This window comes from Filicampus tigris, chromosome 21 (genome assembly GCF_054856515.1).
Source record: "Filicampus tigris isolate MCC_2025a chromosome 21, RoL_Ftig_1.0, whole genome shotgun sequence".
NCBI lineage: Eukaryota > Metazoa > Chordata > Actinopteri > Syngnathiformes > Syngnathidae > Filicampus > Filicampus tigris.
The window spans coordinates 3,585,844-3,599,369 of record NC_141237.1 but is presented as its reverse complement, the minus strand read 5'-3'; the positions used below and the strand labels follow the sequence as shown (position 1 = coordinate 3,599,369).

Below are 13,526 nucleotides of genomic sequence, written 5' to 3'. Positions count from 1 at the left end.
CGGAATGTCGAGCTGCTTTGGAATGCCGACGGTTCCTGTTTTCCCGCCTGCGTGGGAGCTTTGTGTGTGACGTGTGCCACAAGGCCACATAGGTACCCGACACCTGTTTGCTTTCAGGGAGGCGCCACAAAAAGCAGACAAACGTCGTCGGAAAGCTCCAAAGCACACCACACCGCTAATGACTTCTTCAAGGTATTTGGAGGGTTTGATTTGAAAAGTTGGCTTTTAGTTTGGCCATTACGGGATTTGTTTTTATGCATATAAGTCAGGCAATATATAAATATGAACCATATGGAACATGAGTGAAAATGTAACTGCCTTTGGAAGACTGACAGCATTTTTGTCGTGTTTATGATGACTGAAATGTTGTGTCGCAATTTGGGATTTTTTGTTTTAGTCAAAAGTGGATTGTAAACCATTCAACATTCCCACGGAGCAGTTTGGTTATCAACTGTAATGTAATATTCTAATTTTTGCATTCGTTTTCTGTTTGTTTTTTGCTGCTAAAATTGCTTCGTTAAAATGTTTGCTATATTTTCTGTTCATTTGTCCAAATTCAATAACTAGGTAATCAATTTACTGAATTAATATAGAAAAAATAATAGTGGTTAATTATATTTGAATCATAAACAATGACTGATAATAATGAGATTTACTAACACTATTTTTTAATATAAATTGATTCATTATTGAATTATCAATAAAAAAAAATACAAGACTTATTGGATGACGTTTCACATCTATTTAACGCATTTCCCCCCGCTCTTCTGTCCGTTTTCAAAATAAAAGGCTTGCGTGCAAAAATTATGAGTTCACTTATCGATCAGTATTGTATTACATTTTGATTTTGCATTACAACGACTGACAGAGGTAATTGTGAATAACCCGGTTGTGCTTTCAGGCAATGGTGTGAACGTGTTTCCGCTCTACTACCTTTATTTTGAAGAGACAGGAAGTGCTGGTGTGGCGATTCTCGTGAGTGAGGCGTCGTCTTCACGTCTTGGTCGCGCTCAGTGGCTCACTCAAGCAGTTGCTTCTCATCTGGAGGAGGTAAGACGCACGCCGGGCGCTCCATACTTCCGGGATGTGATGTGTGTGTGCAAGTGTTTAAATGTGTGTGTGTGTGTGTGGTCGTGGGTACGAATTTGAGAAAGTTTGCCTTTGTGCGCGTGCGTCAATCAATCACCGTGCACGAGCATCACCCCGGAGCCTGCGCTTCCGTTGTGGGCGGTGGGGTGATGGTGGGGGGGTCTCTATTGGATGAGACGCACGTGATCAGCTTCTGTTTTTTTTTTTTTTTTCCACCGCACTTCCTCCTATTGACTGGAAATGGGCTCTCCGGTTTTTTGTTTTTTTTCAAATTTCGTCGCGTATGTGTTGGAATGACTTGGCCATTTTTTTTAGTGCTGTAGGAATGTGTAGTGGCTATAGGTGTACAACCCCCCAAAAGTTTAGGATATAAGATGAGGGGTCAGGGTTTGTAATTATTCATTTTTTATGATTTGGAATTAGGGGTTTTAAACCAGGTCTCAAGTTTGAAGTTACGGTTGCAAGCTCGGTTTCAATTAGGGTTTTAAGGTGTTTTTTTAAGACAAGTTTAGGGTTTCAAATTGTGTTTTTTCTTAATGATAGGATTCAGGTTTGAAATTAGGGTTTCAAATGTGAACAAAATGGTTACCTAGAAATTTGATTACCTGGAAATGACATTACCTAGATGCCATCGCCATGGAGACCAAGCGGCAGCGAATGCCAAGAGGCGTTGCCATAGTAACCACATGTGTCCAAAATGAGGCAGAGATGCTGCATGGGAGTTGTAGTTGTCACATATTTATAAAGTACTCCTCAGCCACATTGTTTGCTTGAATCAGAGTTCAAAGTTCGAGCGAGTTCTTAAAAAGTCGGCGCAGCGCCGTTTCTCTACTTTTACATATGCTACTCCCAGGCCCGTCCCTCGGGCATTTGCGTTTTCAAAATGACGCCATCGTCTCGTGCGTCTTTTTCACGATCTCTTGGCCGTTTTGTGTCGAAAGGCTCCCCGCAGGAAGTGTGAGGAAAGTGTGTGTGCGTGTGTGAGAGACCTGCTCTTCCACTGCGGCTTGTCCTCCTGAATGAACATTGACTCAGTGTCAGACTTAATGGTTTGGCGTCGCTTTTGTTACGTGCAGGTACCTTGCGCACGTGGGCGTGTATGTGTGTTTTGTGTGTGTGTGTGCGCCCGTAAGCACTTAATTGACTTTGTGGGTGTGTATGTGTGTATTGTACGTGGCCAACATACTGTACACTCAGTGCTCAAGGTGAGTGTGTGTGTGAGAGGTGCAGCCTTTTATCAATAGTCATCATCAGCTGTTGATGCAATGCACAGAAAGTAGCCGGCATTAGCTTTTGAATCATTAATGGCAGCAATTTATCTTGGTGTTGCTCCCCCATGTTGTTGTTGTGGTTAACAAAGTTTCACCCGTGTGAGAGCTTAGCGAACAAAGGAATTACCAGGTGCTACCAATGTGAGAAAAACGAGACGCTGTAGCTTGAGGTCACATGACCAAGGACAAGATGCTAGCCGAAAAAGTGAATAACACGTGAATAACAACGAACCGCTGACATAACGTGTTTAGCGTGAAATTCTGGTCGGGACTCTTGCTACATTCGCCAAAATGGTGCTCGAGCAAAGAGCGCTCGAGTCTGCTTTCGAAGCGTTTTGAATGCAATCAAAAACACGGACACAATGAAGCTAATCCGCCAGGTGCGATGTGAGAAAGCCGGACGCTAAGAGATGTTTTGCTCTTATCGGGCATTGTCCGCTGAATTCTTGACATTTGTCCCACTGACGCCTGTCAATGTGGCGCTTGTGCGACTGGTTTGCTTTTTTGTGACGCTCGCATTATCTCGGCATCAGATGAGCGTCACCTGATGATGAGGACAAGATGCTGTCACTGCACTGACTGAGTGTCAGACTTAAGGGTTTGGTGTCGCTTTTGTTTGGAAAGAAAGCCTACGTATTGGAATGCCAGAGATCAAAGATCATCGTCATCGTCATCCTCACACACACGGCTAAGATGTTTACAGACGAAGAAGCGCCTGCTTGCCATGTGGAATGTCAACAATGAGTCAGTAGCCAGGCCGCACGCCTTCTGGTTCTTCCCGTTTCATGGTGTGTGTGACCACCTGAAACTAATTGTGTGGCTTCTTTGTTGACGCGCGCACACACCTCAACGTCAGCCTGTCACCTCTTTGACGCTGGTGCGTTGCTACGCTTCACTTCCGTCCAGTGTGAATGTCTTGTGTTGTTCTTTTTTTTTTTTTTTTTTGGGACTTCCTGTCTCGGGCAGCCATTTTGTGATCGTTGTGTGATGTGAGAGAGAGCTCATGACACCTACGTGGGACATAGTTCGGCATTACGTGAAGTAAAAGTTGGTTTCACGCACACACAGGTAGATTGAGCGCAATCCGTCCCCGCTGGCCTCTCATTGGCTGTCGGTCAGACTCCAGACAGCCTGGCGGGCCAATGACACCCCCCCACCCCCGCCCAGTCAGGTCTCTCTCCTCTTCACGCCGCACTAGTCCGCTTGACCACCTCACACACCGTCTGTCGGTGTGTGAGCGCATGTGTGTGTGTGTGGGGGCTTTTATGATAAAGTGGAGGGGGAGCACACGAGGTGAGGATGAGGACCAGCTTTCCTCTGTCATCGCCGGTTCAGGTCAGTGGATGCCGATGTGTGTGCGTGCGTGTGCAGTGAGGGTGATGGCGATGCTCGGTGTAGCAGCCTGAGCTCAGTGGCTGTGTGTGCGCGCGTGCGCGGCCAATTAACGTGAGTGCTGAACGGCGTGCTGTCAACGCTGTCTGGACCGTATATTATTCTCGAAGGCAAATGTTGGCTGAGCATTTTTTGGGGCCCAAGTGACGGAGTGACTCTTTGAAACAAACGTCAAACCCTTTGAACTCTGTTGTCGCAAGTCTGATGAAACTTAAAAGTGGGCTGTTTGCTAGCTATAGCATTCGCCGCTGCGGCGTACGGCTATGATGTCAGTTGGGAGGTAAAGCAAGAATGTGTTTGTGATCATCGTGTTTTGTTACTGTTTGTTTAATAAGGGAATCTTCCTTTCCATCTTCGCCCGTTATCCATCACAATTTGTTCTAACTAGTTGGGTTAGGCTGTATTGAGTTAGCTAGTCATGTTTACCTGAGATGTACTGTCGTGAATTATTAAAAAAAAAAAAAGATTGCGATATAGCGAGGGCCGAAGTGTGTCCTCATTGTTGGTACCTCCCCTACCTGTCTCTCCAGGTGAGCCTCGGGCTCCCAGCTGAGTGTTAGCCATGTTGGGTCAAACCCAGCCGACCACCAGCACGCTGCAACTGGTCGCTAGCGACATGACCGGCATCATGGAGACGCTGGACGCCGGCGAGCTGGACACGGGCGACAGCGGCGGTGGAGTTCACAACGCCGGACAGCCAGGTAGCTCCGATTCGGAGAATTTAATTTGGGGTTGCGGCGTCTGATATCAGCTACACTGATACTTTGACCTTCATGCCATTCCAGGGGACGGGTTGCCCTTCCTGGCTGTGTACAACACGGTGGGCTTGAAAGACTGCAAGTCGGCCTTCCTGTCCTGTCCCATCACCGCCAAGATCCTGGAGGTGGAACGCTTCACGGCGGCCCAGGACCGCTTCAATGTCAGCCAGCAGAGGAGTGTCAACAAGGTGCCACATAAGTCCAAACTAGCTAAGTCCCGCACGTGTGTCTTCTGTCTAAAAGGTTTTGGTGTGTGTGTGTGTGTGTGTGTGTGTGTGACGTTTCAGTCCCTGCCTGCGGTCTACAAGATCGAGTTGAAACACGGCGAGTTCACCTGGTTGGTGAAGAAGAAGGAGAAGCACTTCCAGGATCTCCACAGAGACTTGAAGACGTACAAGGCCGTCCTCAACCTGCCGCTGCCCACGCGCAGGTCCGTGGCTGTTAGCGATGTCACGGAAACCGATTTGAATCAGGAATCCGAAAATCTCTTTGATTTGACTGGATCGTGATATGTTGGTTTTTTTTTTTTTCTTTTTAGTCACACCATCAGGAGGCAGACGGCCACGGGGGAGGGCAGGGAAATCCCCAACCTGCCCAGAGGAGGAGGAGACGACTTGGCCAGGGAGGAGCAAGTGTCCAGCCGCAAGGTCCGCCAACAAAAATTGGTCCTCAAGGCTCACTCCCAGTTGCCTGAAAAATGGCCACATTAATCTAAAGTTAAACGTTGTATATTTGCCCCACCAAACCATATCATTTCATCCCACCAGCTAGCTAACATATAATGTGAAACCCCCTATACGGGCTAACTGAAGTTAGCATTGATGTCATGGCAATTGTAAAACGTCAAGCAACTGCTACTTTAACACACACACACCAAGCAGCACCACATTCTAAGAGTTAATTATTCTCTCTAGTGGAGCTAACTAGCTAGCTAACGTTGATGTTCCTCTGCTGCTTTTTGTCCAGAAACAACTGGAAGATTACCTCAACAAGCTCCTCAAGATGCCGACGTACCGCAACTACCACGGCATGGTCAGCAGCCGCCACATTGTTGTTGTTGTTGTTGTTGCTTACGTTGAATTCTTGGACTTGCTCTCGCTGTCAGATGGAGTTCATTGACGTCAGCGAGCTGTCCTTCATCCACGATCTGGGCCCGAAAGGCTTGTAAGTCATTTGATTGGCCAGTCCTCACATTTTATAGTTAACACACAATTGCCAACACCCTCAAGTGTTTTGTGCTCGTAGAGAAGGAATGGTTCTGAAGCGCTCCGGCGGCCATCGGATCCCCGGACTCAACTGCTGCGGTCAGAGCAAGATGTGTTACCGCTGGTCCAAACGGTCAGTGCGCACACCACAAGGAACTGAGCACAAATACTCCCATTACTTGACGAAAGGATCTTTTTTTCATGTAAAAAAAGAGGCTTTGTACTGTGAAAAGCAAAACGAATGACATACTGTGTATTCAAATGAGCCAAAGGTTACCTTAAGCCGCTAGCTTAATGCTAACATATCATAGAAAACGCCATTGACATGCCAACAATTAGCATCGATTGTGGCGGTTTTAGAACCCTATCAAGCAATTGTCTTTTTGAATGCCATTATCGTCGTCGTGTATTTATGCGTGTGTGTGTGTGCGCGTGAGTAGGTGGCTGGTAGTGAAGGACTCGTTCCTGCTGTACATGAAACCCGACTCGGGCGCCATTTCCTTCGTGATGCTGTTCGACAAGGAGTTCAGCGTCAAAATGGACTCCAAGGACACGGCGACGCAGCACGGCGTGCGCCGTGGACAGCCTGTCCAGGTCAACAACGCCCACAATCAAAAAAACGACTCCAGAATTCTGACTAGTAAAATTCTTTGCCTACTAGCGCTGGCTGGCCAATTTTTGCCTGCCATGGAGCGTGCTAGTACACCGACCGAGCGTGTCCTTCCAGGTGCCTGGTGTTGAAGTGCAGCAGCTACCGGCACGCCCGCTGGTGGGGGCAGGCCATCGAGGGCTTCGTGCACAAGCACGGCGGCGCCTTCCTCACCGACCATCGCTTCGGCTCCTTCGCCAGGCAGGAGGAGAACGTCCCCGCCAAATGGTAACCGCGGCAACCGCCCGTCAGTCCGGCTTTTTGGCTTCGTTGCGGACGCAGCGAAAACCGGCCAGAGCTTCCATCTGGAAAATTAAACGCCGCAGGCCAGCCATCCAGTGTGTGTTTTTTTTTTTTTTTTTTCACAAACGTAACTCGACACAAAGTGAGGGGAAAGTGAGCCTCTGTTGTCCGTCACCTGTCCCCCTGCTGGGCAACACTATACTGTCTGTGAGACGTGTGTGTGTGTGTGTGTGCGGGTGTGCAGGCGAATATGATCAAGTATAGCGTACGTTGCAAAGAGATGTTTTGAAAAATCAGAAAGTGTTTTTTTTTTTTGTTTTTTTTTTTTAACTCGGCATTGGTGTGTGTGCAGGTACGTGAACGGGAAGACATTCATGGAAGATGTGGCCAATGCTCTCGAGGAGGCCAAAGAAGAAATCTTCATCACAGACTGGTGGTGCGTTCAAGTGCGCGCGTGCGTGCGTGCGCGCGTGTTAGCATGCGAGTTCACTTGGTGGTCACCTCGAGTGGAACTTTTATGTCTGAGCAGCAGAGTTGGGTTGTAACGAGTTACATTTACTCTGTTACATTTACTTGAGTAACTTTTGAGAAATGTTGTACTCCTAGGAGTAGTTTTAAATCTCTATACTTTTTACTTTTGCTTGAGTAGATTTGTGAAGAAGAAACTGTACTCTTACTCCGCTACATTGAACCCATTACTTAAATCACCTCTCTCTCTCTCTCTCTCTCTCTCTCTCTCTCTCTCTCTCTCTCTCTCTCTCTCTCTCTCTCTCTCTCTCTCTCTCTTCTCTCTCTCTCTCTCTCTCTCTCCTCTCTCTCTCTCTCTCTCTCTCTCTCTCTCTCTCTCTCTCTCTCTCTCTCTCTCTCTCTCTCTCTCTCTCTCTCTCTCTCAGAGATGATTATTTTATTGTTTATTAAAGTACTTGAATTTACCTTAAGATTATTTTACGCTATTCTTTAATTAAATTATATTCATTTTATTGAAAAATATAAAAAAAGAGGCGTTGCTACAGTTGCGCAGTACTTGAGTAGTTTTTTCACCTAGTACTTTTTTACTTTTACTCAAGTAATTATTTGGATGACTACTTTTTACTTCTACTTGAGTCATATTGTTTTGAAGGAACAGTACTTTTACTTGAGTAAATTATTTCGGCTACACCAAGCAGATCAGTTACTGTCTGAGGCTACTACACACCCACACACACACAACTCCTCACTGTGTGTGCGTGTGTGTTCATTTGATGTCAGGTTGAGTCCCGAGATCTTCCTGAAGAGGCCCATCGTGGAGGGCAAACCGCTGGCGCTTGGACCACCTGCTGCGGCGCAAAGCGGTGAGTGCGGCGGGAGGCGGGCTTGGGCGGGCGGGAGCGGCGATTGGGCGTGGCGCTGACCTCGGCTGTGGCGCTTTGCCGACAGCTGCAAGGCGTGCACATCTACGTCATGCTCTACAAGGAAGTGGAGCTGGCGCTGGGCATCAACTCGGGATACAGCAAGCTGACGCTACGCCACCTGCACCCCAACATCAAGGTGAGTGTGTGTGTGTGTGTGCGCGTGTGCGCGTTTGTGCCCCGTGACACTGTCGCCGTCGCCGGCCAGGTGATGCGTCACCCCGACCACGTGTCGTCCGCCGTGTACCTGTGGGCTCACCACGAGAAGGTGGTGGTCATCGACCAATCGGTGGCTTTCGTGGGCGGGATCGACCTGGCCTACGGCCGCTGGGACGACCGACAGCACAGACTCACCGACGTGGGGAGTGTCACCTTCTCGCAAGCGGAGCAGGTCACCTCGCGTCCTTTTTACATGATCGCATCCCGTATTGTTGACATTTTTTACTCCATCGTTATTACAATTGCATCCCATTTGTGATCGTATCCGATTGTAGGCCGAGGCGAGCTCCGCCAACGCGGTCGCCCAAGCCAACGGCGGCGGCGGCGGCGGCTACGGGAACGCCGCCTTCTCGGCCGACGACACGGTGGTGCAACCCAAGATCAAAGGTCAGAGCAGGATGAGGAGGGCCAAGATGAGCATCAAGCGCCACCTGCAGAAACACCGGCTGGCCCACGTCGACAGCGATGACGAACTCGACGTGACGGGTAGAAAGCTGACGCAAAAAAACTCAGGCGCTCAAAAAAAAACAAAAAAAAAAAAAAAAAAAAAACAACAGCAAACCTCTCACGCAATGAAAACACGTTCACACATCACAAAACTCTCACACACTCAAATCCCACACACACCCAAAAAAAACTCTCGCACAGACCGGAGCACACAGCCAAAAAAAAATACAAACACACAAAAAGAAAATCTCACACTTATCAAAAAAAAACTGTGTACAAAAATTATTTCACACACACTCAAAAACCTCTCACAAACTCCCCAAAAATGTTACTTCTAAGAACCTCACCCCCCCCCCCCCAAAAAAAAAAAAAACTTGATCCGCAATAAACGTCTGTGGCGGGTTTCAGAAAACGAGTTGGAGCAAAACACGCCGTCGTGCGAAGACGACCTGTGCGGGAACACGCGCTTCTGGCACGGCAAAGATTACTGCAACTTTGTGCACAAGGACTGGATCGAACTGGACAAACCTTTCGATGGTAAACGTCTCAGCTCCTCTCATCAGTGCGGCGCTAATCATCATTCTACGCTGACGATAAAGAATATGACCAAGTGCTCTTCCATTGTATGCCTGCGTGTTGCTGAACCATTTGTGTCCAATCACTAGATGCTAGCATTAGCATCAAGTTAGCGGACTAAAAAGCTAAGCTATGTGGTGGTTTGAACTCTCTGAAGTATCCCTCTGATAAATCGATATTTAACATTTACCTCGAACACCATCCGTCCTTCCATCCGGTGATCTTTGCTCTCGCAGATTTCATCGACCGTCACTTGACACCCAGGATGCCCTGGCACGACATCTCGTCGGTGGTTCATGGCAAAGCGGCGCGCGACGTGGCCCGGCACTTCATACAGCGATGGAACTTCACCAAGGTGGGCCGGCTTGAAAAATCGTCCTGACCTCGATCCCATCGATCAAATCCATCAGGCCTCCTGTTGACGGCGGGTTTTCCCTCTGCAGATCGTCAAGCCGAAATATCGTTTGCTGTCCTTCCCGTACCTCCTGCCCAAGTCGCACACCACCGCCGGCCCTCAGCGCTACCAAGTCCCCGGATGCGTCAACACCAACGTTCAGGTTGGCCGCCATTTTATCTCTCTCCCTTAAGAAGCTTGACAATGTCAACCGTTCTTCTTCTGGAACGTGCGTCCAATTGTCTGTCCTGTCTGTCCAGGTCCTCCGCTCGGCGTCCGATTGGTCGGCCGGCATCAAGTACCACGAAGAGTCCATCCACAACGCGTACGTGCAGGTCATCGAGAACAGCCGGCATTTCATCTACATCGAGGTGCGTGTGTGCGCATGGCACAAATTCGACTAGCATCTCAAGGCAACGCCGTCCAAAAGGTTCAAATACGCGTTTTTGGCAATTTGGACATTCTCACTTCGGGGCGTACTCACTTTTGTTGCCAGCGCCGCTGTGGTGTTTTGGGCGCCTTGCTGACATGCAGGTGTTTCCTTCCAGAATCAATTCTTCATCAGCTGCGCAGACAACCGACACGTCTTCAACAAGATCGGGGACGCCATCGCCGAGCGGATCATCAAAGCGCACAGGTGACGCACGCTATTTTCATCTTGTCGCTGTAGGGCGGAAACCGTATGTCCGAGTTTGCTCCGTTTCTTGAAAGTCTGGATTTAATTGATTGACTATTTCAAGAAAGAAGCGGCTGTTTTCCGTTTTTCAGGGAAGGTAAAAAGTACCGCGTGTACGTGGTCACGCCTCTGCTGCCAGGCTTTGAGGGAGACATCCGCACCGGCGGAGGAAGCGCCATCCAGGCCATCATGCACTTTAACTACAGGTTGGGGCCCGCGTGTGAGAGCACGTTTGTATGAGATTCCTTTCAGGTCCACCCCGCGTGTGAGGATCTTGCGTAAATTTGCAAACGTTGATGCCCTTCGCCTGTCAATGTGTCACCTCCGCAGGACCATGAACAGAGGCGACCACTCCATCATCTCACAGCTCAAAAGAGAAAGTAAGTCACCTGACAGGAAGTCGTCGTTTTTTGGTTTTTTTTGGAATAGTTTTGACTCTTCAAATTCCATCACTTCAAAATTCATTTTTTACTCGCAGGGCTCTGTCAAATTTTCCCTCATAAAACAATTTACAATTACCACAACATGGATGCTAATTTCCCTTAGCCTGTCTATGCTGTTTTTCTTTATATGTTAGCATTGAGCTAGTGGCCGTTTGGTTGATTGTTTTGATCTTTTAATATTCAATATTAAATTCCTCTTTATGTTGTTTGTGCGGGATATTTTTTTTTTATTTAGTATTTGGAATTTCACCATTGTCATGTATCGCCGATGTGACCCGCAGTGGACGACCAGTGGATCAACTACATCTCCATCGCCGGCCTGAGGACGCACGCCGAGCTGGAGGGGAAGCTGGTGACCGAGCTCATCTACGTGCACAGCAAGATGCTCATCGCCGACGACAACACCGTCATCATCGGTAAAGCCGCAAGCGCGGCGCGGCCGGCGCCGGCCGACCCGAGTAACCGGCGCGCGGTCACCCGCAGGCTCGGCCAACATCAACGACCGCAGCATGCTGGGGAAGCGGGACAGCGAGGTGGCCGTGATCGTGGAGGACGTGGAGACGGTGATGTCGGTCATGGACGGGCTGGAGTACCGGGCGGGACGCTTCGCGCTGCAGCTTCGCATCGAGTGCTTCAAGTAACACCGCAGCGATTGTTACTTCCCGGCTTCTTCCATCCATTCATTTTTCTTGGGTGTTTGCGTCCCAAGACTTTTGACCACTTGGTGCCCGTCTGTCTGTCAGGACGATTTTGGGCGGCCACACCGATGCCGGCATCGACGTGTCGGACCCGATCAGCGATCAGTTCTACAAGGAGGTCTGGATGACCACGTGTTCTCGCAACGCCACCATCTACCAGAAGGTAGAAAAAGTTTCCAGATTTCGGGAATTCATTCGTAGCTCACGTTCAAAAATTGAAATGCGATATAGAGGAAGTCAAATCCCAACTACGTTACTCTTCCGGTACCACCATAATGACCAATAAGACAGTAAGTGTTCATCTACAATGTGACCTAAACACTCCTGGATGTATTCAAATACTTCGTAATAGTTAATATAATACTCTTGAAGCTACCAAAATACTCTCAAAAGTAAAAAAACTTTGAAGTCTACTTAAATACTCCCTAAAAGTGACTTAAATACTCTACATTAAATCTTGGTAAAAAATGCTGCTTCATTAGCCTCATGCTAACAGGTGTGTCGTTGCTGTTGCCGTGCGGCGCTCAGGTGTTCCGCTGCCTGCCGTCCAGCGACGTGCGCAACATCCTGGAACTGGAGGGCTACCTGAGCAAGCCGAGCCTGGACCGGGACGACCCGGACCGAGCCCGGGAGGAGCTCAAGAAGATCCGCGGCTTCGTGGTGCAGTTTCCTCTGCAGTTCCTGGCCGAGCAGAACCTCCTCCCTCCCATCGGCTCCAAGGAGGCCATGGTGCCCATGGAGGTTTGGACCTGAGGCCGCGTCCGGCGGGACTCGCGGGGCCTTTCCCTCCTCCCCCTCCCTCCGGAAAACCTCACCAAGTGAAAAGACTGACCGCAGCAGAAGACACTAGCGGCCCCTTGGCCTCCTCGCATGCTCCCGAAGTGCCAAGCGCTCGCCGACTGTTCAGCCGACCGGCGGGAAGTCGTCGGCCCTGTGGGAAAACGGTCGCCTTAAATCCGATGCGACGACCTCGTCACGGGAAGCGGCCCACGTGCCGTTCCGACTGGCTAGCCCCGCCCACGGCGGGCGACGTCATCACTGCGCGACGAGCATGTGTCCGGCTTGCCGTCCTCCATGTTTGTTCTTGGCATGTTTGTCTTACGGATGGAGGTGGAATCGTCTCCATCCTTCTCCTTGTTCCTCTTCCTATCCTCCTCGCCCCTCGTTTTCTACCTCGCAGCGCTCCCGCCTTGTTTTCAACGATTGCCTCGTCTTCGCCACTCGCCCTCGACTTGCCTTGAAACGTGGAAATGTTCCCAGGAAGTGAGCGTCGTCGTTGTCCCGCATGTTGCGTCTGTGTGTGTCCTCCACCCCATGCACTATTTTGCACAGACTCTGCTCGTGTTGTCGTGGCGAGTGCCCGGTCGTCACCTTGTGCTCCTTCGAATAAACAAATCGTGCACACTAAAACAAATGCTGCGTTGTCTTCGTAGCCAGCTGGGGAGCTGCGGATTTTGAGCCCGTAGTGTTACTTTCATCCGACACTGGTTGAAAGTTTGGGCAGTTTGGGGTTATGATGTAAAGATAAGAAATTGCTGGTCCCAGGGTGACAGCAGTTGAGAAGAGGTCGGTGAGGCTCACTCAGGTTGGAGCACCCGAGAACAGCAAGATGAACTTCTTCAACAACTCCAGGCTGACACACTTGTAAAGATCCTCAGCAGTGGGTGTGAAAGCTATTTTTTATGTCCTTAGAAAATCTGAAAAAGTGGGCTAATATTCCACCTGTGGCCACTGGGTGGCGCCTGAGACAATGTGGTTGACAGCCACCACCATCCGGATCTCACTCACAGGACCAAGGTACTGTAGTTCAAATGTGGGTGAAAAAGATCACTAACAAACTGCATTGTGTGTTCACAAAACTAATTAAAAAAAAAAAAAAGATGCAATAATGGTGAATCATATTCAATCAATTCATATTGTATTTAAGATTATTTTATATACTTTTAATGATATAATAATTGTTCGTGTTCTAACGGTATATAATTTTAAAAGTAGCATCTTTTGTTCCGTTTTTATGACTTTAAAATCTCCACAAAAAAAACTAACACTGAAACTAATAAAAACTAATCCAAAACAAT

At 48.8% G+C, this 13,526-nt stretch overlaps 1 protein-coding gene across 1 annotated transcript; it reads left to right on the top strand.

The window, feature by feature from the left end:
• Nucleotides 1-20: 20 nt before the first annotated feature.
• Nucleotides 21-12,862, top strand: LOC147127196 (phospholipase D1-like). The gene is given in 29 exon segments (XM_086021303.1): nt 21-192; nt 902-1,050; nt 4,283-4,453; nt 4,538-4,698; nt 4,798-4,940; nt 5,049-5,157; nt 5,477-5,542; nt 5,616-5,674; nt 5,756-5,848; nt 6,156-6,291; nt 6,293-6,309; nt 6,443-6,592; nt 6,960-7,043; nt 7,856-7,898; nt 7,900-7,938; nt 8,024-8,134; nt 8,204-8,386; nt 8,490-8,700; nt 9,070-9,198; nt 9,474-9,592; nt 9,681-9,794; nt 9,892-10,002; nt 10,180-10,268; nt 10,400-10,513; nt 10,638-10,687; nt 11,032-11,166; nt 11,234-11,387; nt 11,494-11,611; nt 11,977-12,862. Coding segments are annotated over 27 exon segments (3,102 nt in total). The 5' UTR covers nt 21-192; nt 902-1,050; nt 4,283-4,314; the 3' UTR covers nt 12,202-12,862.
• The last annotated feature ends 664 nt before the right edge of the window (nt 12,863-13,526 follow it).